General features: G+C 49.0%; 2 protein-coding genes across 13 annotated transcripts in view; both read left to right on the top strand.

Annotated features, from left to right (window-relative positions):
- The window catches only part of LOC105687725 (AF4/FMR2 family member lilli), a 269,224-nt gene that overhangs the window by 164,016 nt on the left and 83,865 nt on the right, over window positions 1-21,343 (top strand). The window lies entirely within an intron of this gene.
- LOC125500336 (sideroflexin-1-like) lies at window positions 4,805-6,202 on the top strand. Its single transcript, XM_048652894.1, has 4 exons — window positions 4,805-4,971; window positions 5,037-5,276; window positions 5,356-5,590; window positions 5,678-6,202. The coding sequence occupies exons 1-4, from the start codon at window positions 4,823-4,825 to the stop codon at window positions 5,999-6,001; spliced, it is 948 nt and encodes a 315-aa protein (XP_048508851.1). The 5' UTR covers window positions 4,805-4,822; the 3' UTR covers window positions 6,002-6,202.

Raw genomic sequence — 21,343 nt, 5'->3', positions numbered from 1 at the left:
GGCAATACCATAAAATGAAAACTTTCAACCCCCGAATAGATTCGTTCGTTCGTTCGTTCGGGTCCCAATTTGGCGTTGCTCGCTCGCCCAGCTAGCTACCAGCTCCTCGTGCATTCGGCTTAAACCAGCTCCAACTACGTATATCCCCCGCGAGTTACATGGCGCGGAAATACACGGCGATAGCTTCTAACCCATTTACCTAAATATCTTCAGTCACCCTGCCGCCGTACCCTCCACTTCCTAGACCCCGTCGCTCTCCTCCTATCCACGCTCATGCGAAATTCGCATTCCTCTCCCACTCCGGAGAGAATGGGACCTCCGGGTGCACGGATTTCCCGAAAACGGTGACTGGCTCAAACCCGAAAGCACAATCGAGGAATCCGTAACGTGCCACCGGCGTATCGCCCGATTGATTTTACGACCCCGACCAGCAGAAATTCACCACAGATCAGTTCACGTGCTTTACATCCGCGGTACACGTATGCCGAACGTATGTGATACAGCGCGGTGGTTGGTGGCGAGGCTATTTGAGAAAATTAATCCCGGCGTCGCGGACGCGATCGAAAAAGAATCCGCTGAATATCCTCGTTACAAGAAATCCCCGCGGGTGTCGATCTGGCAGTGGTTAAAACCGCTGCAACCGGGATCAAGACAGTGGAATATAGTAGGGGCTTTATTTTTAAGCTCCGCGGTCTGAAAGCCTCCGGGTAGTTTAGTGGCGCCGTAAAACGTGCGGAGTACATAAATGAACCGAGTCAATATAACGCGGTGCAGATCGCCAAGTTTAACGGAGACGGAGGACCGGGTAAGAACGAGACGGAAATTTTACTCGCCCTCCGCACAGGCTTCCTCGACGGTCGACCGAGTTATACAGCTTTCTCGAGACGTTTTCTCATCTGCGGCGAATGTTTAAAACCCCGAGTGCCGCTTAATGACGTTTCACGTACATACCCTCTCGGTGCGCTCGCACCGCGCGAATCTACCATCCTCAGGAGGGCGGGGGTGACGAAACCGTGACCTTGACTCGGTTGAATACATCGGGCGACAACGGAGTAGAGACGCCTCGTCTCCGAAGCCGGATCGCACACGCGCGGCCGTTCACGCGTGTAAAAGAAGCGAAGACAGGAAAACCCCGGTCGGGACGGTAAGATTAAGCAAATCGTTGGCGGCCAGGAGTTAAGGTGGTTCCCCGGTCAATGGTTCGGAAGCTCCGTGCGTCAGGGGAGGGGGAGGAGGGGGGAGGAGGAAGAGGGAGGGGAAAACGGAAAGGAGAGGAAGGCTGCGGAGATCGAGGCAAATGTAAGCAGGTTAGCCCGTGGATAGATACCAAGGGGGTAGTGATACAATTAGATGTGATCTTAGCGCCATAACTCAGGGCTAATCTCGGGGTCTTCGAGGTCCGCGAAGGTCCTTCGGAGCTGGGGATTTCTACGGGGTATACGGTACCAGTTCGGCCGTCCCGCGACTGCGGAGTGTACGAATATCTCTCTCTCTCTCTCTCTCTCTCTCTCTCTCTGTCTCTCTTTCTAGCGCGCCGGGTTCGGAGAACCGGTTGCCCTTCCGGACGAACGCGACTTACTTCATTATTCATCCCATTCCGTGGTGGTTATCTAACCGCAACCCCGGATGCTGTTGAACCGCGTGAGATGCCCACAGTCGGAGAACGGGTTAGGCGGATTCGACGGTGTGAATTTGATGGAAAGATTAGAGTTATCTAAGGGTCTCGATCGGCTCTTCCTTCACCCCCTGTTCTGACCTCGAGTCGTCGCCCGCTATACGTTCGCCGGCGAACGACGAACGGAAAATTCGTCGAACGAACTTACACCGACGCGCGTCCACCCGGCGACCGGAGGATTCCACCACCCCCCGATTCCGTCGCGCGGCGTAATTTCGCGCGGAGTATATAAACCACGTCGCCGCTACGCTCCGACCACGGACCAAGATGACGGCACAATTTTCCCACCCGACACCTGCATCGGTTATCTCGCAGCTCAAGGAGGAGACCGCGAATCCGTAATGGTTTCCTCCAGACTCAACCGCCTCCCAGATCCTCTCCGAGTCCCGACCGTATATACCCGCTACCGCCAACCTCCGCACCGTTTTCACGTGTAACGGGTGTTCCCTCGAAATCGGAAATGATCAACCTTTTTTTTATCTTCTTTCTTTCGACGATCACCTCCGTAGACTCGAAATTATCGAAACGTTGTGTCGCGTTCGACGAATTCCACGGGAAGTGGATACCGATCGACTCGCTCGCGACGTTCTCGCGCCGAGGTCTTGATAATTTTCAGATCCGAGTCGGACACCGGGTACGTCTTGTCCGGGATAATATTAGTAAGTTTTGGTAGCGAAGGTGGCGGGGCCGTGGAGAGACTAGAGACTAGAGGAGAAGCATTAGGGGATGATCACTGAGCGTTGAGCACGGGGCACTAATCAAGACGCATGATTATAGGCCCCGGCGCACCCCCTGAACGTCCCGTAGCCTCCTACCTACACCTTGGTAGCGGAATCGCGGGAACTGCTACTTCCGAGCGAGATACTAAATTACACGTGAAGACGGACCGCGAAGAAGACGACGACGTTCCACGTTCGAACTACTCGATTATTTTTATTTCTCGTCGCTGCTTCTCGATCCGACGAAATCGCGAATGGGATCGCGAGCCGCCGCGCCGCATATCTCAGCCATCAACCCGTTGACGAGGTGATAATTTCCGAGGTACGTACGTCCGTCAACGATCGACCATCATCGACGAAATACCGCGGTCCGTAACACGTTAGCGCGAACAGTGGGAGGTAGCCACAAATTGGGTCAATATTACGATCGAACTATTACGCGCGCAATGTCCATAACGTACACGCGTTGTGTGTACAAAGCCTGATCTGCATGGGGGAGCACAGCGGAGCCGGATAGATAGACGGCCAATTGCCGCTTGAAACGGGGCTGCGTAATGACATCAACGCTCGCTCCGATATCGGCAGTTAATCAGTCGCTCGTTGAACAGCGTTGTGACAATTATGTACAATTGTCGTTCGATCGAACCGCCGAATCGTCCGACCCCGTCGTCGTTCTTGTCGATTATTTCGCACGATTCTCAATCTCTGCCCGGGACGACGTCTTTGCTTTTTTTTTTTCATTACGTTTTTTTGTGACCCTCTCTCGAAACGCGATCCTTCGATCGGTACGGGGATATCTGCGGGTACGCCGCGGAGTGTGAAAATCGCAACGACACGTAGTCTCAGTCTCAGTAGTAGTAGTAGTATCGCGTGGCATTCTAATTTCGAGGTAGTAACGTGTAACCAGGTCTATTTGAGGTTGCGCTAAGCAAGTTAGCATAACCCCAACGTGTATCGCGTTAAATTATGCTCGGTATACTAACCGGCTCCCACACGCTTAGACTCCGTACGTAACGTAGCGAGTGCGTGGAATCGAGTTAATTTACCTCGATAAATGCAACGGCTCTACGCGCTGTTATTAGACGATAGCAAATCTCTCTCTCTCTCTCTATTCTCAATCGTCATCGAATAATCGACGCCTCTCTTTCTGTTGCAGGTGAGTAAATCTACCGCAGGTCCGCCGACGTCCTCGTCGTACCCCGAAACGTGAGTTTGATTATCGTCGTAGAGAGGGTATATCGAGGTTCTTCGCGAAACGCCAACGATTTCGCGGGTCTATTTAGCGGTGGTAATCTTTGTCAGACGACGCCGCCGAATTTCCATAACGAAGAATATCCAGACGAGAGCCAGAAACTAAGGGCGGCAGAACTCGCGTAACCCCCCCCCCCCCCCCCCCCCCCGCCCCCTCCCGATGTAGCGGAATACCTATCCCGCTAAATGCAACCGCCGATATCTAAATTATCTCTAAGCGCTCATAGACGGGAGTTGGGTAAACATGCTTCGCATATAGACCGAGCGTAATATAAAGCTGGTATTCCTGGAGAGCACTTTGTACCTCTACGTGAACCGAGCACGGGCTACGCGGTATCGCTATCCGCGGTGCAGAGCGCTCCACATCCTCTTCGTCGGGTTGGTTTCCTCCGCGTACGCGGGCGAGGTCAAGCGAAGAAACTATTACTCACCGATCTCATCTTCGGAGGCTCCTCTCGTTTTCCATTTATCCACGCATTCTCCCGCCAGAGATATAGGATACGCGCCGAGAGGGAGCTGAATTCTCCCGAGCGAGAGAGTGAGTAATAGGAGGGCTCCGATGTTCTATACTCCTCTCTTGGAATATATTGAAAGTTTGTCTCTCCCCATATATTCCTCGGTATACGTCAGAGGTATGTGTGTTTGCTTTTATTCAAATTGTAAGTTAGAGTCCCGCAGTCGCTATCGGAGACTCGGATTTTTAAAGGTGACTTTTTCAGCTTTTAGCGAATGGAAAGAAATGTTTGCGCTAAATGGTATGATCTCATATGGAAATGAGGTGGGATATATCCGGACTTCGAGGAGGGGGGGGGGGAGGATTCGGCAGCCGCAGCCCTCTTTTCCGGTGTTCAAGTTAGAAGGTTGAAGAAACCGATTTGCGGCCGAGTGCCTCCTTCTGCAAAGTCTTTCCTCGAATTTAAATGAGATTTACCCCTCCCCCCCCCCCCCCCCCCCTTCGAGCGTGCGACGCCACGTCCACGTCCACACATTCGTTGAAAAAACTCCTTCCGAAAGCGAGATAAGTCGCTTAGCGAGAATATCAATTGCGTAACATTTCGAAAACGTATCTATCTCATAACGCTGATATAAAATGTTCGATCTCATCGGGAGGGCGGAGTGAGATCTTCAAATTTTTCGTCCCTCGATAACCTCTTGGCGATCGATATTTTCATTGGCGATGGCGAAAATTGACATAGAAAAACCTCGATGGGATCAGTCTACCTACTCAGGTCGCGCGCGACACTTTTTCGCGGCTACCAACCCCCTGAATCTGCTCGCGACGTCGAGCGATTTGGAAAACGCGAGAATCATCGTTGCGAACCACAGGTCGGTAGCGCGACGACGAGTCGAAATTTTTTTCTCCACAATCATCGCTTCTTCCGCACACGTAGAAATGGCGTAGAGCAGGTATTGAGCGAAGATGAACTTTGGAGGGCGAAATACCTTTACGACGGTGCTTTTCACCCGGATACCGGTGAGAAAATGTTTCTACCCGGTCGAATGAGCGCCCAAGTGCCGGTTAACATGTTCATAACGGGTATGATGATGACTTATTACAAACGGCGAAGTCGGATAATATTCTGGCAGTGGTTCAATCAGTCGTTCAACGCCCTGGTGAACTACACGAACAGGTACATACGTCGGTGCGAAGATCGCTCGATTTTCTCTGTTGATTGCGAGTATAAAATTCGCTTTAATTATTTGGCGCAGAAGCGGAAGCTCTACCGTTCCCCTGTCAACATTGGCGATGAGCTACGTCGTTGCGACAACCGCAGCTCTGTTAACGGCATTGAAACTAAATTCTATGGTAAAATCCCTTTCTCCGCTAGCGGGTAGACTCGTTCCCTTCGCTTCCGTAGTAGCGGCGAATTGCATCAACGTCCCGCTGATGCGAGTGACGGAGATACGGGATGGGATAGAACTTCGCGACGGTGATGGAAAGTTGGTGCGAATCAATCGACTCGACTCGTTTGTGATAAATTTTTTTTTGCTCTCTCTCTCGTCTCCGGTTCTCCTCAATTCGTTATTTCAGGTCGGTCGTAGCCGCCGATTCGCGATCGTAGCTATTTACAGCGTAGCGGCGTCTAGGATCTTGATGGCCGCACCTAGTATGCTCTCTTCCCCACTTTTAATGAACTACCTAGATAAGAGAGGTGCGCTACGTCGTCACCCACGCTACGCGGCCCCCCTTCAGGTTTTGTGGTGCGGAATATGTTTGACTTTTGCAACGCCACTGGCCTGTGCTTTGTTCTCGCAGCGAGCCTCCGTGCCGGTTGGATACTTGGGAGAAAAAGTTGAGAGGGAAGTTAGAAGAAACACGAATTCAGACATCGTGTACTATAATAAAGGTTTATGAAAGACTTAGGCCTCGTTTTCCAAGGATAATCGGTTTATCCTTTTCATTGCCGCGAACAGCGGACGTTCTTCCAGAACTCGACGCACTCGAAACAGGAAAAGGGTAATCTCTACCTCTACCGCGAGACAATGGGACACTCTTATTCCTCCGTCGTCTTCTTCCCCGACTACGTACATCCGCAAAGCGGATGTCGAAGGAACAACGGATAACTTATACCTATACAAGGGAAATACATTCCCGAGAAAAAGGTTCGCCGGATTCTGTACGAGGAAAAGTGCAAACGTCCTTGGACGAAAAAAAAAGAAAAAAAAGAAAAAGGTGCGAAACAGCTTCGTACCGCTCGTGCATTTTTTTTTTTTTTTCTACTTCTTTCACTCCACACGCGTGGGGCTCGTCTTCGACGTTTCTAGAACTGTAACGTTTCGCGAGGAGCAGTAGTAGGGGACAGCAAGTGTAGGGAATGTAGAGAATAGAGAATGGAGTGGAAAGAGAGGAGAGTTCACATTTGCATACTCGTCAGCTGTGCTTCCTTCAACTTTTCCGTGACACCCCCTAAACTCCGACCCACTCACTCCACCAGCCCTATATACACCGCGGGACCGAGTCTCGCATACGCTTAGGAAGCGGGTAGAGGTGGCGATATAGCACCAGGCGGGAAATCTGGGGACGAGGTAAGAGAGGGGGAGGTTTGAGGGGGGCAGGGGGGAGTAGAAAATGGGGGTGTGCCGTAGGAAGAGAAAAGCAGCCGTGTATTTCTAGCTTCGTGATTCATAATTGCAAATTTCCCAGCTTTATTTATGCAGGCGCCCGGCAACCCGCGCGAGCAAATACACCTCTGGTTTCCTAAGGTTCTGCTGCTGCCGCTGCCGCTGCCGCCGCCGCCGCCGCTGCCGCTGCCGTCGCGGTTCCTTAGAGAATTTGATATATGGGATAGCGGCGCACCTTCTGGGAATTATATCAGACTTGTATTAATTTATATTATTTTACCTCCGAGGTTATACGAATACGCGCGTCCCACCCCCCTTATACGCATCATACGTAGCGAGTCAGCCAGCTAGCTTCGCAGCGGAAAATTTCGGCACGACGCGCGTTTACCTACCGCAAAAAAGTAGTGTCGCAAAGATCCCGCGCGCGCACGAAGTCACGTCGTAAATCATCCGGCAAAATAATCGCCGGCTAGATATCCGCGAGCTTTCTCGAAAGTCTTACAGGCGAGGAGAACTAACGGAGGCTACAATATAACGTAACTCTTTGAGGATACACTTTTCGCTTTTATTATTCTCCTCAAAGAAGCGGCAGCGGCGGCAGCGGCAGCATCGAGAACAGATTAGGAGGTATGCGTGGCTCGGGCTTCCTTTGCCTCGAAAAAGCGGCTATCGAGTTATGAAAATCTCTCCGCGCGTCGACCCGCAGTTCGTATCTCCCTCCTCGGCCCCTTCGCGCGTCTCGTCCCCGCAGCGTCACTCCGAAATTCTCACTCTTCTTTCGCCGTTTTCTCCCGCACCCTTACGACACAGTCGACTCACGTGCCGTACGAGGCCATACATTTTCACTTTGGCACACATGTCGTCTCCGCGACGACGACCCCCCCCGCCGGTCTATGGGGTGGCGCTCCCAGTGTGCTGTGGAAGGTGACGACGTACACACGTCGCCCCCCTACCGATACAAAGCACCACCTTGAGCCTCAGTAGCTCCTTAGGTGAGAAATGGAAATACAATGATGCGTCTCGTTATGCATAATGCAACGCTTTGAACGACGAATATTATACGGTGTGACTCCCGCCTCGTTTGCGTCCTCTTTGAAAATAAATAAAATAAATAAAATAAATAAAACAGATAAAAGGAATGCGGCGTACGAAACGAAGTGCCCGATATCGAACGAGTGCAAATATTTATGGCGCTTGTGATTTTTGCGGCGGAAATATTTCCCTTTCATCCGCGGTGCACGTTACGGGGATACGTTCGACGTCGTCGATCGAGCGCTAATTATTGCTCGAGTGAATAAATTCCGTGAATCGGAACATCCCTCGCCGATTAGCCGGGACAAGCTAGAATTGAAGGAAGTTGTTATTTCGAGCAAAAAGTAATCGCGACTCTCTAGCGAAATGGAGCTCGACTTTTTACCCTTTTCGCCACGACGCTCGGCCCATAATCACGTTTGTTTTATAGCCCGTTACGCCGTCAGATATTTTAACTAATTGTATAATTGCTTTCAAACAACCCCCGTAGCCCGTTTCTCTCTGCGGCTCTACGGGCAGCGCCGGGGAGGTAGGCAGAGGCAGAGGCAGGGGCAGGCAGTCAGTCAGGCACCCGTTCTACCGCTTCACTCTTTCGTACAAAAAGGGTCGCTACAAAGTGACGCTGTGCGGTTACGTTTTAAGCGCGTCGTAAACACGATCATTTCTTTACTCTCTCAATTATAGTTGCACACTTCGGGGTCTCGCTGATTTCATTCTCATTCCTTCCTTCCTTCCTTCTTTTTTGCACGCGTACGAACGAAAAAAAAAAAGGGAAATTATTTTTTCCCCCAATTTTTCCTTCGGACAACATTGCTTCGTCGGCTGTTTTCTTCGAGATTTAATTATCCACTATTTACCCCCGGTTTGTTATCATTATTTCTTTTTCAATTCGTCACTTTTTCTCTTCGTTTTTCCCAACCCCACTCGCCCTCGAATGTCCCTCCTATACTCACAGCTCCCGGTCGTACGGACTGCGGGGAATAACGTCTTCGGGTTCTTTGAGGGAACGCGGAGAGGAGGAAGGAATCCCCCGGCTGGGGGGTAGCGAGGAGGCTCGCTCGCTTCATCAAATATTTGCTCAATCACCGCAAAGACATTTCACTAACTTGGCTACTATGGATCGGCGTTGTCTCCTTCCCGGTTGGAGAGCGAGCGATCCGTCGTACCGCACCCGTCCTGCCACCGGGGCGATTCTCTGCGCGAAGAAGGGTTTTGCATGAAAAGTCGGCATTGACATAAATCTCATGAATATATTCAACCCCGTGGCGAAAGGCGACGACCGTGGGCGTTACGTTGCCGACGTTTCGCCGTAAGAAATATCGCAACAAAAGACTCGAAGCGTTATCTCAACGGAACACGGCGCTTATATCACGGCTCACGTATGTGTGTGTCGAAAATGTTAACCGTCGATCCGCCGAGTTCAAAATCGGAATATTTTTTTTTCCCCCGGTGCATCCGGTTGTCGTAGTTGGATATCGCGAAGTTCCTTTTCGCCGATTACTCCTGGGATCAGATTCCAGAGCCTGGGCGAAGCTCCCAGTCCTATTGTGGGTTATCCAAGTTTTGCGCGCGAGTATAAATTAGCATCGCCCGCTTAACGCCCGACGATTCCGCGAGAAGTCTAATCTAATGGGAACATATTCCTTTGATTGTACGAATGGAACCACAGCTTTTGACGACCGGTAAAACGGCACCCCTCTGTACTAATACCTATATACGTATACATGTATATGCATATCTCCCCGGCGACTGCCAAGGAGCGGGAATCTTATCATTGAGCGCACCACTTAATTTCATTCCAGGATCAAACGCAGACATGTCGTCCCGACGAACCTGAGAGAAGGATTGCCGAGCTCGAAACAAAAGATATCCACCAGCCCCTGCATATATCTGATCGTATACGATTACAAACCTTACTCTGCAGTGCGGCGTTAATTGAGAATTCCTTGGGGAAACGATCGGTTTGAACTGAATCGAAAATTTGGGGGTGTGTGGGGGGGCTGGGGGGGGGGGGGGGGAAAGGGTAAAAATTGATTGATGACGTTTCAAAGATCAATGGCGGCGGCGACGACGGTCGTTCGCGAAGAGGTAAAAATTGTGGTCTCCCGTTTGGGTCGGAAAAGAAGCAAGAAATGAGAAGGGTAAAAAAGAAAAAACGAAAAAAAAAAAAAAAATTCAAGCGGCGTTTTGCGACAGAGGCTTAATTAGAGGAGGTTTTTAGGTGCCTCCCTTAAATCACGAAACGCGCGACCTGCGGAGCCGAGAGAAGAAGGAGAAGAGTGGGAAGGCCTTTCGGGCTCTGCGGGTGGAAATTAGCCAGGCTGAATTGATCAAAGCTGTTTAACGTAGCCTCTTATTTAAAAAGGTAAAAAAAAAATCCATAATCGCTTTCGAGCTCGAAACCACAGAGTTTTCAAAACTCTCGGAGCGCGGGTAAGTGCTTTTACTGGTATAAGAATCCCCGCCAAAGTTGATTATACCTATACAACTTAGGATATACGGATATATACGAATAATAAAAACATATATATAGCGTGAAATTTTTTGTAATACTATTTTCATTTTCTTTTTCGGGCTTATTTTATTCTCACGCGTCGGTTTTCCGCCCCCTTTTCGCGCTCCGTGTCACCGATAATTCCGTCACACGGTGCGTCGTAAGTTTGTTTTACCGGAGTTGAACGTTAACGGAGACTGCGGCAGTTACGCGAAAAGAATCGTAGATGGTGCAGCGGAGTAATTAAATATAATTAGGTTTGCGAGTGTCGGTAAAATGTGAACGGCACCGGGCAAAAGTCCGTAGAGACTCCCGCGGGAAAGAGTGAACGAAATATATACGGAGAGAAAAAAGTAAGCGAGCTAGATGTCGGCGATAATGCGTCACCCATCCCATAGCGTCTTTAAGACTCTTCATTTGTATTTTAATTAGTGTCGTTATGCTAATTATGCGCCGTTACTTCTTGTTCTCCTTTTTTGTATTCCTATTGCTTCCCTTACGCCTCCCTCCTTTCCTCTAAACAGATGGTACTGCTACTGAGAGATCGCGATGAGTTGCCGCACATTTTCAAGCAAATTGGTTTGACAAACCGCACAATGCGGTCACGACGTACACTGATTCATTAACCTGATAATTAAGAGCGAGGGAAAAGCATTTACTGATGTCTCGGAATTTCTGGTTCGTTCAATTTATACCCAACCAAATCGACTGACTGACTTTCCGCTTATCTCATGCACCCTCAAAAAAACCGACGACAGCTACGCCGGAATTCGAGTCCCTCAAATTTTCTCTCACTTTATTCCCTTTTTTTTTTCTTCTCATTCTTCTCGCGGATGTTATTTTTCTGCGTAGAAAAAAAAAAACGTGCGGCGAGACCCCCTCCGCCGAGCGGTGACAAAAAAAAAAAAAGAAAAAACTGAAAAAAAAATAAAGGAAGAAAAAAAAATAATACTTTTCGTTAGAGTCACGGCGCGAACTTCTTTAATAATGCAACTCTTCATATTCACGGTCGTTTTTAACAAGCCCCCGTGCTCAAGATTAGGTGAGAGAGGTTGATATCCGGAGGCAGAACGGAGCCAACAAGGAGGGCCAAATATGCGCGCAGCTACAGTTACGATCTTTCTTAATTATTACGATTGCCATTGTGTTGCCACTGCGCTAAATGTAGAGCCCCTCCACGACAATAACAGGCGCGTAGTCATGAATTGCTAATCTTGCATAACTGCGCGTATAACCGCGTCCCAACGCCCCGGTGACTCGGGGACCTCCCGTATACACAAGGACGAAAATCGACGTGGCGACGCCTCCTCTCGTAATTTTTATTTTCATTTTTTCCCAAACACATCTCCCGATTTCTCCATTTCTCGGATCATGTTTACCGGATTCAGCTATTCGGTAAGCTGGCTGAGCAGAAAGCGAAACGATCGCGGGGTCGGAGAGCGAAGGGCAACGGGGTATCCCAATCATATTTATGGGTTCGACTGGCTCTTCCCGATTCGTGGGATCGCAATTCGCTTGGCGTGTCTCACGTGAACCGCGGATTACGCGGCCAAATAGAATACTTTACGATACGGACCTTCCACTTCCGTATTGAGTTTCCGCGGCGAGCTTTTCCCTCTGCCTTTCCGCACAGTCGCTACGCTTACCTACTTACACCGGGTGTCCGATTCGATATTTTTCTCTCTCTCTCTCTCTTTTCAGACGTGTCCGACAATTCGGACGCAATCGTTCGTGTGATAAAATGTACAAACGTAATACCGCCGCGTAGATCGACGTCGCGCTGATCATATAAATATTCCGCGGGGATGCGATAGCCGGTCTTCCGCGACTCAGCGATTCCCTTATTTTCCATGAATCTCGTGAAACGAAACGAATGGAAATGAAAAAACAAGAAGAGCGATGGTTCGGAATCTGTTACTTTTTTTATTTTTCTTTTTTTCTTTCTTTGTTTATTCGTGTACGGTTGATTGATTTTTCTAAACCGAAATGAACCGGAGGTGCGTTCCGCGTGTGACGGGGGTGGAATCGCGGGTAAAGGCGGAAGAAAATGTTGAGGGTGAAGGGCGGGAGTTTAGACTCCCGTGCACGTAGCGTTAATCCAGACGAACGAACGCTTATATACGTATATATATATATATATCCCGGCTTCTCCTCATTCGACTCAACTCGACTCCCGGAGGCTCTCCTCTCTTTCGGTTGACACTTAATTTCCGTTATTCGTACGCAATTCTCGGTACACGCCCGCTTTATTCCTTTCTTCTTCCCGTTCGCGCGTTCGCTATTCGCCGTTCGCGCGTTCGCCCCAACCCCCCAACCCCCCAAACGCCGACGCACCCTGCAACCTTCTCTCTCCTGTCCGCGGTATGCCGCCTTTGTCGTTCTCTCGGTTACCAAGCCACTCGACGCGGCAATTGCGGGCCTCAGCCACGTCCTTAGCCTGAAAGACAGACAGTCAGACAGACAGACAACAAACCGAAATACTCCCTCGACGAATCTCACCCCGGAATGAAATGATATCAAAAACACAAGTGAAAGCGGTACGAGCCACCGCTGGATACAGGAGTTGCGCGAGAGCCGAGGTATTCGTATAACTGTAAGGGTAGACCGGCATCGCAAACCACCTCCGTAACGACGCGAATATATCTCTGACTACGTGTAACGTACACACACCTCGCCTCACCTCAACCACTCGCGGATACCCCAGTCGCGGATAAATTTTCCGACGAAAAACACCGATGCGAGTAGAAACGACTTTTTATTAAAGTCAGACTTATCAGTGTGTAGCCTCGATTGTTCGGCGTCGCTAGTCCCTCCGGATCGGTTGCGGGTTTTCGGGGAGAAGGTAGAGAAAAAAATTCACACCGGAAAAGAGATAAATAGATCGGGGAATTTATACGTCGATCGATCGAGTGGAATGAGATCGAAGGAATTTTTCTGCCGAATATATATCTTGCGGCTACGAATTGACGGGTGCGCGTTCGCGCGACTTTTCTTAGTGCACAGTCGATCGAGGGGGATTCCGAGGGGGATGGCTCCTGGCTCCTTCAAGAGGCATTGTGTACGTTCGCGGGAGGTCAGCCAGACGCCTCTGTAAAGTCCAGCATACCAGCGCTTCCTTCGCATTCAAATCCCTCGCATCAATATTTTATCGCCAGCACTCCTCATGTAAATTCCTACAGATTTTACGACAATGTAATCCTTGGGACGCCTAGCGCCCGTCTGCGTCTGCACCTCCAGCCCGAGCTCCGAGTCCTCTGGATCTTTCCGCCGCTTCTCACTGCAGTACATTCTCAGTCGGCTCCTTCCGCCAGGCCGATTATAGGTGAGGGGAGATTTTTATCTTCGTCGAGTCACCGCTCAAAACCCCCAGACTCGGGTCATGCTCGAAAATCAACCCTCGCTACTTCACCCCCTCGACCCCGACGTCACCGGATTATTATTGTAAATTTTATTTTATCACCAACGTTCAAAACTCACTGGCGTAGATCGGCGTTGGCCACGATAACGATGGCCAACGATTAATTTTTTTTCGAAGCTCTTTTTTTCTTGTTTTCAAGTTCGTTGCGTCGAGCTTTTTTTTTTTCTCCGGACCGCGAAGAGTCCGAGCGCTCGGAATTAATTTTAATCGAGCAGCCGGGCTAATCGGCGTGTCGCGTACGTTACACACATGCGGAAGATAGTCGCGAGCCATTTGCGCTATCCCGGAACGGCAATATTGTCGGTGGCCGCTCGGTGGCCGTTAAGCAGTTAGCGTGGCTACGAAAAACCGTTAAGAAACGGCGTACGCGGTACCGAAACTCGATTCTCTCGCAGTCGTCTGAGTCTTCTGCCAGCTGGCAGTTTGCCGTACCGCCAGATTTCATACCCTCTCGGGTCGGTTGGTTCTCCGCTCTTTGGCGGGGTCTGAGGCCACGGGACCCCCCCCACCCCCCTTAGGACCCCCGCGCTCAACCAGGGCCCTCAGCTTCCTCGCGAAACCTCTCGCGAAATATTAATTAACGTTATTAACACCCCACCTTCGAACTCGCGTAGCACGCTCGCTCGCGCCCAGCCAGCAGGTCTCTCCAAGGGAAAAAACCCATTATCGTAAATCATCGTTTTCCAATAACGCTGCCAGGCCTCTTTGCCCCCCTCCTACCGCCCTACGTCGTTCTGCGTACCTCCTTTCCCGCGAAACTTTTTTCCTTTTTTTTTTTTCCCCCCCCCCCCCCCCCCCCCCCCCCGCCCTTTTTTTTTTTTTATTATTTTATTCCTACTCACTGTACTAAATATGAGCCAGCGCAACGCCCGTGCAGATTCTGAGCCTCGAACGCCAGGCTTATGGCAGGCATATTTAATATTTAAAGCTCATCTGTTCTTTTTGTTCCTTTATCATTATTCTTTTTTCACTCTCTCCTTTTTCGCTCCATTTTTTTTTTTTTTTTTTTTTAAATAAAAAAACGGAACCAACGCTCAACTAACGTGGTGAGCCCACGCGGTATTTCATTCGTTTGTTCACTCGCCCTTTCGTCCGATACCAACGGCTGGCTTTACCACTCCGCGATCTTTCGCAAACCCCTGGGAGCACCACCCCCTGTTACAGGCAGTCATCTCGATTTACGATCCGGCACTCCTGCGGTAGAAATTTTACAAGAGAAACTTAAAAAATCACGACCGTTAGCCGCTCGAACTCCTCTTTCACTCGTTTATCGAGCCGCAGATGAGCACGACGCTCAATCGAAATCATTCTGAGGACGGATATTTCGTTCAAATTATTTTCCCGCGATTTTGAAATGTTCGAGGTGTATATATATTTCGATTTTTGCTAATAATACCAAAACGGTTTCCCCTATTATTATATTTATTATACCGGTATATATACGCACAACGAAGAATAAGTAGCTGCGGGCGTCGGGGACCGAGTGAAGGAAGAATAAACACGAGCGAGGAAAATCTTATCCTGCAGAGGCTGGCGAGGGAGCGACGAGAGGAGGTTGAACGTCGTCGACGCGAAGTCTTTCTCTTGGTCTTGGCGGCTCACAGCGGCTCGCCTTCTCCTCCCATAATTTGATTGTTTTAATTAAATTTCGCCGGGGAATCGCTTTACGCTGGGCACACTGGGCCCGGGCTACAATGCTAACTATGACGTAGACCGAATGAATTGGGATTGGAATGGCAAATGGGTTGTGAGGGTGCGTCGAAGAGGTCGGCCCAAGAAAGAGTGTACGGAAAAGAGAGGGGGACACCGAATCGGAGTTCAACGCCGACCGAATGAAAACGAGGGAAAGAGAGAAATTTATATGGAAAATGTATAGCCGTTGGGTGCCGCAGCTCTATATACGCGTACCACGCGTCACTTATTTTACGACGGTCGCGTTACTCATTCGTCGCAACTGACGCCAGGGGCGATCGGGAGCGAGCTAATTCGCTGTTTTCTTGTTTTCATTTAATTTTTGTTCCTCATTTGCCTTTTCGGCTCTCTTTTAATTCTTCGTCCTTCGCTCGTTTTCTTTATTCCATTTTTTCTCTTTTTTTTTTTCTTCTTTTTTCTTCTTTTTTTTCAACAACGGTTATATACATCGTTGAAGCGGAATGTGCTCGAGCAAATATGTATCCAGAGGGTGGAAGAGAAAAATGGGAAGGGGTTGAAAGTTGAACGAAACCCTTTCGAATATTTTTCAATATTTTCCAAGAGTATAAATTAAGGGAAAAAAATCCTTCGGATTCCTGCACGCTGATTGTCGCGCGATCGATTTTGGAATTCAAATGAGCCGCCGTCAGATGTTGAAAAAAAGTGAAAATGATCCAGGAGATTCGTGTCCCTGATCTTCTTCATTTATTTAGTCGGCCGTCCACGAGGAGTGAATTAAAAATTTGATCCTCCGCCGGTTTCTCTTGGTATGCCATAGACGCGGTATCTCGAAGTCCCGGTTAGTTGGCTGGGGCTACTTAGTACTTTATATTTTGTTTGTTCCTGGTGGCATTAGCCCCAGGGGTGATTGCCGGGGTCCCGGGAAGGACTCAGACCGCCATGATGCTGTTAGCACTCGTCGGCGTGCCTGGAAACCCAGAGCGTGCAGAGCTCGAAAACGCGTATATACCTTTCTTCGCCCTAACCCACCCCCCGTACACCGTATCCTAACGCCCACCACCTGCACCCTGCAATTCTCTTCAATATCGCCGAATCGAGTCCCGACAGCAGCGGAGAACGCCTTCACAGCGAAAAGTCACCGTGGCTTTATCCAATTTTGCTTTGAGGTTGTCCGAATCAAAGCGCAACGTTACGCACGTAGAAGTATCTCCCGCTGCAACTCCATAGGATTTTACTCGTCCTTCTACCGCCGCGATCCACCGGAACCGACTCGGACACGTTCTTCTATTCGAAGTAGAAAAACCTGGACGGGCCAGGGGAGGAAAAGAAAATCCGAGTTACGGGGCTGGATCTAGAGACATAAATAATTGATAATCTCGCATCGAGACACTATCTTTTCCTGGGCTATTGAATTTTATCAAGATGCATGGAATAACGATAATCCGTAAGAGGTGTATAAATAAACGGAGAACGTATCCGCGGAGGGGAGACTGACCACGAGGAACGCTGCGGTTGCTGGCAGTGACGCGTTAGAACAAATACTTCCGTAGTTATTGGAATTTGTCGCGGTTACTTGGAATTATCTTCCATATCGGAAGTTATGCGGGGTGGTGTGGGATGTGTCTGACACCGTGCCGTACCGTTTCCGTTGCTTCGCTATTTGTACGAATTTCGGCGGTTCCCCGAATAACTTTCGAATACGGATCGTCGTTAAAAGGGGTTCTCCGGGACGCCGGAGAGTTGAAAAATTTCGGGGTGCGAAGAGATCCTGTGGCAACATTCTTTTCCGCGATGTTTATTTTTCTCCGTCTTTTTTCCACACCACCCCGATTCCGTTCGAAGACAATGCGGCGGGCGTGACTCTTGTTGAGACGTTTCGAGCACCGTCGACGGAGGAAGGAAGAGGAATTAAAAAAAAAGGAAAAAAAAGAAAATTAAAAATAGAGAGAAAGAAATTGCTCGAAGAGGTGCTTTCGAGGTAATTATGACAAGCGCACACATCTTACAATCATTCCCGGGTGTATACCCAGCTGATAAATCTGATTACACAGCCATTATCGGGCTTTACTTTGTGATTTCAAACAAAAGCTTGAAATGAGGGTTGTGGTGCTGCCGGCAGCGACCGACCCCGTCTTCGTCCCCGTCACCGTTCTCCGAGGATCTCTGGGACGGGAGGATGGCAGGCGGGCGGGCGGGCGGGCGGGCAGGCAGAGGGGGAGGCACTTCTTCCGCCTCAGTCACCACCGAGGGGATGAAAAATTTAGATTGCATTAGTGAAGCATGGAGAGAAAAGCTGACTACCACGTTGAGGACAGATTCGAGATTCCTTGGGACGCTTCGAATCGGCATCGTCACTGAAACCGGTAAAAAAAATCGGATCAACTAATCGCGTTTTTTTTCCTCGGAGTAGACCCCGAAAACTGAATTTTTTCATCGGCACCATCAAAAAATGATAGTCGACGAGGTTAGCGAATGATTAATTATTAGTTATACGGCCTAACTGGAGTGAACCGATCGATGCAACCTGCGGAAGAAGTATATCGGCGAAGAAAACGGAAGAGGAAATTGAGATTCTTGTGAATGGGAGAAGAAAGATGAGGAGGGTAGATGAGCAGGATCGGGGAGTAGGGCAGAAAAAAAAAAAATAGCTGAGCATTGAGCGCAAACAAGGGTAGCAGTTTCGCAGAGGGGGCTCGAGGAGTCGAGTGGGCGACCGGGGTGGAGAGGGTTAAGGGTTTTTTTCTCGGAACGACGGGTTGAGGAGAATCAACGGGATGAAGAGAAAGAAGAGAAGGGGTAAAGGTTAGGAACGCTTTAGATGAGGAAACACCCCAGTTCTCTGGCGCAGTCACACGATACTTTTTAATTTAGTAAAAATGCGCATTCAAGCCGTCGAGTGGCTCGCGAAAAGCTTATATATAGGGGTTCACGGTTGCCCGCGACCTCAATGGAGTCGACCCCATAAAAATGCGGAAAGAAAATTTCGTCGGATGGTATTTTTACCCAACGTGTAATTGACACAGATTTATTATCTGGTTAGTCAAATTTTGAGATGCACCCCATCGCTTGTCCTCTCTCTCTCACCGACTCTACTCATTTCTTGGATTTCTATATAGACTTGGAAAATAATCGCGATGGTCATGATGTGCGAGGCACTCATTTTTCGATTCCCCGCTGTGCGAGCGGCGAACTTCTTTTTACCCATGAATCTGGTCCGGAATAACGTTGGTGTCTTTTTGGTCAGATGAAAATGAACGCGGAGTCGAAACTATACAGAGATTCTTATTGGCCCATTTCATCTATCCGCGTTTTGACGTCACTTTATATTTGGAACGGTGCCAGCCTGACCAATAGAGGTATTCGAGTAAGCAACCCGAGTCGTTAAAGAATTAAAATCGATCTCTCGCGATTATGATAGAAGTGATGGGAAGTTGAGGTTCTGTGCAGGGAATCCGCTTTCGAAGCGAGAAATGGTGAGATTTGGCGAATCGCGAGGCGGAGGGAGGGGGGGGGGGGGCTGGGGGGACTCGTTTGGCCGACGGATACAATAAAATCCGAATCGATTGGAATCAACGAGAGAGAAAACAATTTCTACGGGAGCATTTTCTTACCGCAGGCTTTATCGTTGTCTTAGCTGGGAGTTGGACGGGAAAGATGTGCGCGGTACGGGAGTCGGGTATACCTATATAGGGGATCGAAACTAAGAGAGTCTTTTCCTTATTTTTATCAGGTTTTCCAAGGGGATGAATATTTAAGGGGAGCGGACTTAATCTGCGCCTAGGGATTCAACAAAGACGAGTATCGGGAAGTAGCCACCGTAGGGGTGAAATGGGGTGAGGACGAGGAGTTTTAGGGCCCGGAGGCAGCGTTGCCTCGCGTTGCGTTAAAAATTTTACGCTTGTTATCGCCTATTTTTATTTATTTTTTTTTTTCACAAAAACGTTGTCTTTTTTTTTCATTCACGTTTTCAGAAGAATTTCGTTATTAGCAATTCGACGCTTTCCAGTTTCCCGATAACTTTCGCACCAGATACCGTTTGCCATTTCCTCTCCTTCCTTATTCCGACTCCGAAACTATCCGCACATACGGGAGACCGGATATCTCCGCCACTTTCCTTTGAGCTGTAATTTCAGTTTTCTTTACGGTTCCTCATTCCTTCTCGGATTTATATTTTTTCCTTCTTTTTTTTTCTCTCCAGCTCACGTTTCACCCCAATAGATTTTACTTTCGAACGTTCTCTCTCTATCCCTCTTTACTCCGAGAGAACGAACCGACGATTCAAAGCTTTGTTACCGGATACCTCTTACCGGGTTCTAGTATTTTTTAATCGGGTAAATAAATCGTTTGATTCAATTATCAGCAGCTCCGTAAACCCCCTCGAACCCAAGAGGCGTTGGGAAAAAAGAGAGAGAACGGTGAGAGTGGCGAGAAGGGGTCCAAAAAAAGCTTCTTTTTGTCGAGCTTAAGAGTTTTGGAAGTAGGTATGTAAGAGGCTTAAATGGGCGCGACTCGGGGTTAAATGCCATCAGGCTGGTGGGACTCTGCAGAGTAGTCATCGAGAGAGGCGCTTACTTTAATTACGCTAATGGATTTTCTCCTCGCGTTTTGCCATTTCGAACGTGTGTACGAGGTAGGAGGCCTACCTACAACAAAATTTGGGTCACTCCCCACTTTCCTCTATACTCTTTTTCTATTTTTCTTTATTTTTATTCTTATTTTATTTTATTTTTTTTTTTTTGTAGCCGGTACTTCATATCCGATCGAGCAAAACTGAGCAATGTCGGGAAAAAGTGAGAAAGAAATACGGATCAATTGAACCCCCTCGCAAATTGAGGCGAAAATATTCCCGAGCTCCATCGATATCCATGTTACGTACGTACCGCTCGCGTATACCCGACATTCGACACATACAGGGGGAAAAAAGTTGGGTACAGCACGTAGAGAGTTGACAGGTTTACCGATCTCTTATCGGATCGAGAAACGTACAAGGTACAAATATTTTAAAGAAAACACGAACGGGGTTTCCCACACCAAAAACCCACCGTCCCCCCTCCCCCCCCCCTCCCCCCTAACATTTCAACCTCGCGTCGTTTCGCATCTCGCCCTCTGCCCTACACACCGGAGTTCCTTCCGAATCCGTCAAATTGGTCCCAAACGCGATAAACTCTGTACCATCCCCCCCGTACACCACGGGGAATTGAATTTAAATGTGCCACTCTTTCCTTTTCCCTACCACCGAGAACCCGGACCGAGTTTCGCAGCTTTCCCATCGCGACTCCGACAAACAGATGGTAGATTGATTTTGGCTTCATCTTTCCATCGCGCTTCGCCTCGCGGCTGCGATAGGGTGGTATCCGGGGGGGGAGGGGGGGTCTTCGATCTCATTTCGGGTTATTAATAATATCTGGAGGTGAGTATTTCCGGTTCTGAGAGCGTAGACGGGTTCCGAGTCGATCCGACGCACAGCCCGCAGGATTCTTCTCCGGCGTCCTATTCATTTCTGTATCAAGAGATGTGCCGAAGGAGAAGAAAAAAAAGAAAAAAAAAAAAAGATGTACGCGAACCTCGCAGATCTCGCCGATCAGATTCACAAGCCCGTACCCCACGACACACAGATGGAAATACCCTATTTATATGCAAATTCTATATTTGTCGCACAACGCGCACCGTCTTGACGAAAGAAAGATTTTTCCAGCCTACCCCTCCAACTCACTTACCTCCCCCCCCCCCCCCCCGCAACACCCGACCAACCCTTAAAAACTTTCCGATATTTTTCTACATCCCCCCCTGCGAATCTAGGCTCATGCTTGCATCGTTTCATTGATTTCGGGGTTATCGGTCTCATTGGTATCTCGGTTAGCCACTGTTCATTTTTTTTCTCCTTCGCGAAGATGATTCGATGTGTTCTCTTTTTACCACTCGTTCGAGAGTGTGAATCCCGCGTACCACGTACGCCACGTATCAACCGTCGTACACCGTGGTGGTTTCTTGAGTGAGAAATTTTAATCTCCCACGGTTGATTAATAATACATGAATAT

Source organism: Athalia rosae, chromosome 3 (genome assembly GCF_917208135.1).
Source record: "Athalia rosae chromosome 3, iyAthRosa1.1, whole genome shotgun sequence".
Taxonomy (NCBI): Eukaryota; Metazoa; Arthropoda; class Insecta; order Hymenoptera; family Athaliidae; genus Athalia; species Athalia rosae.
The sequence above is the reverse complement of the archived record's forward strand: the minus strand, read 5'-3'. Positions and strand labels throughout refer to the sequence as shown.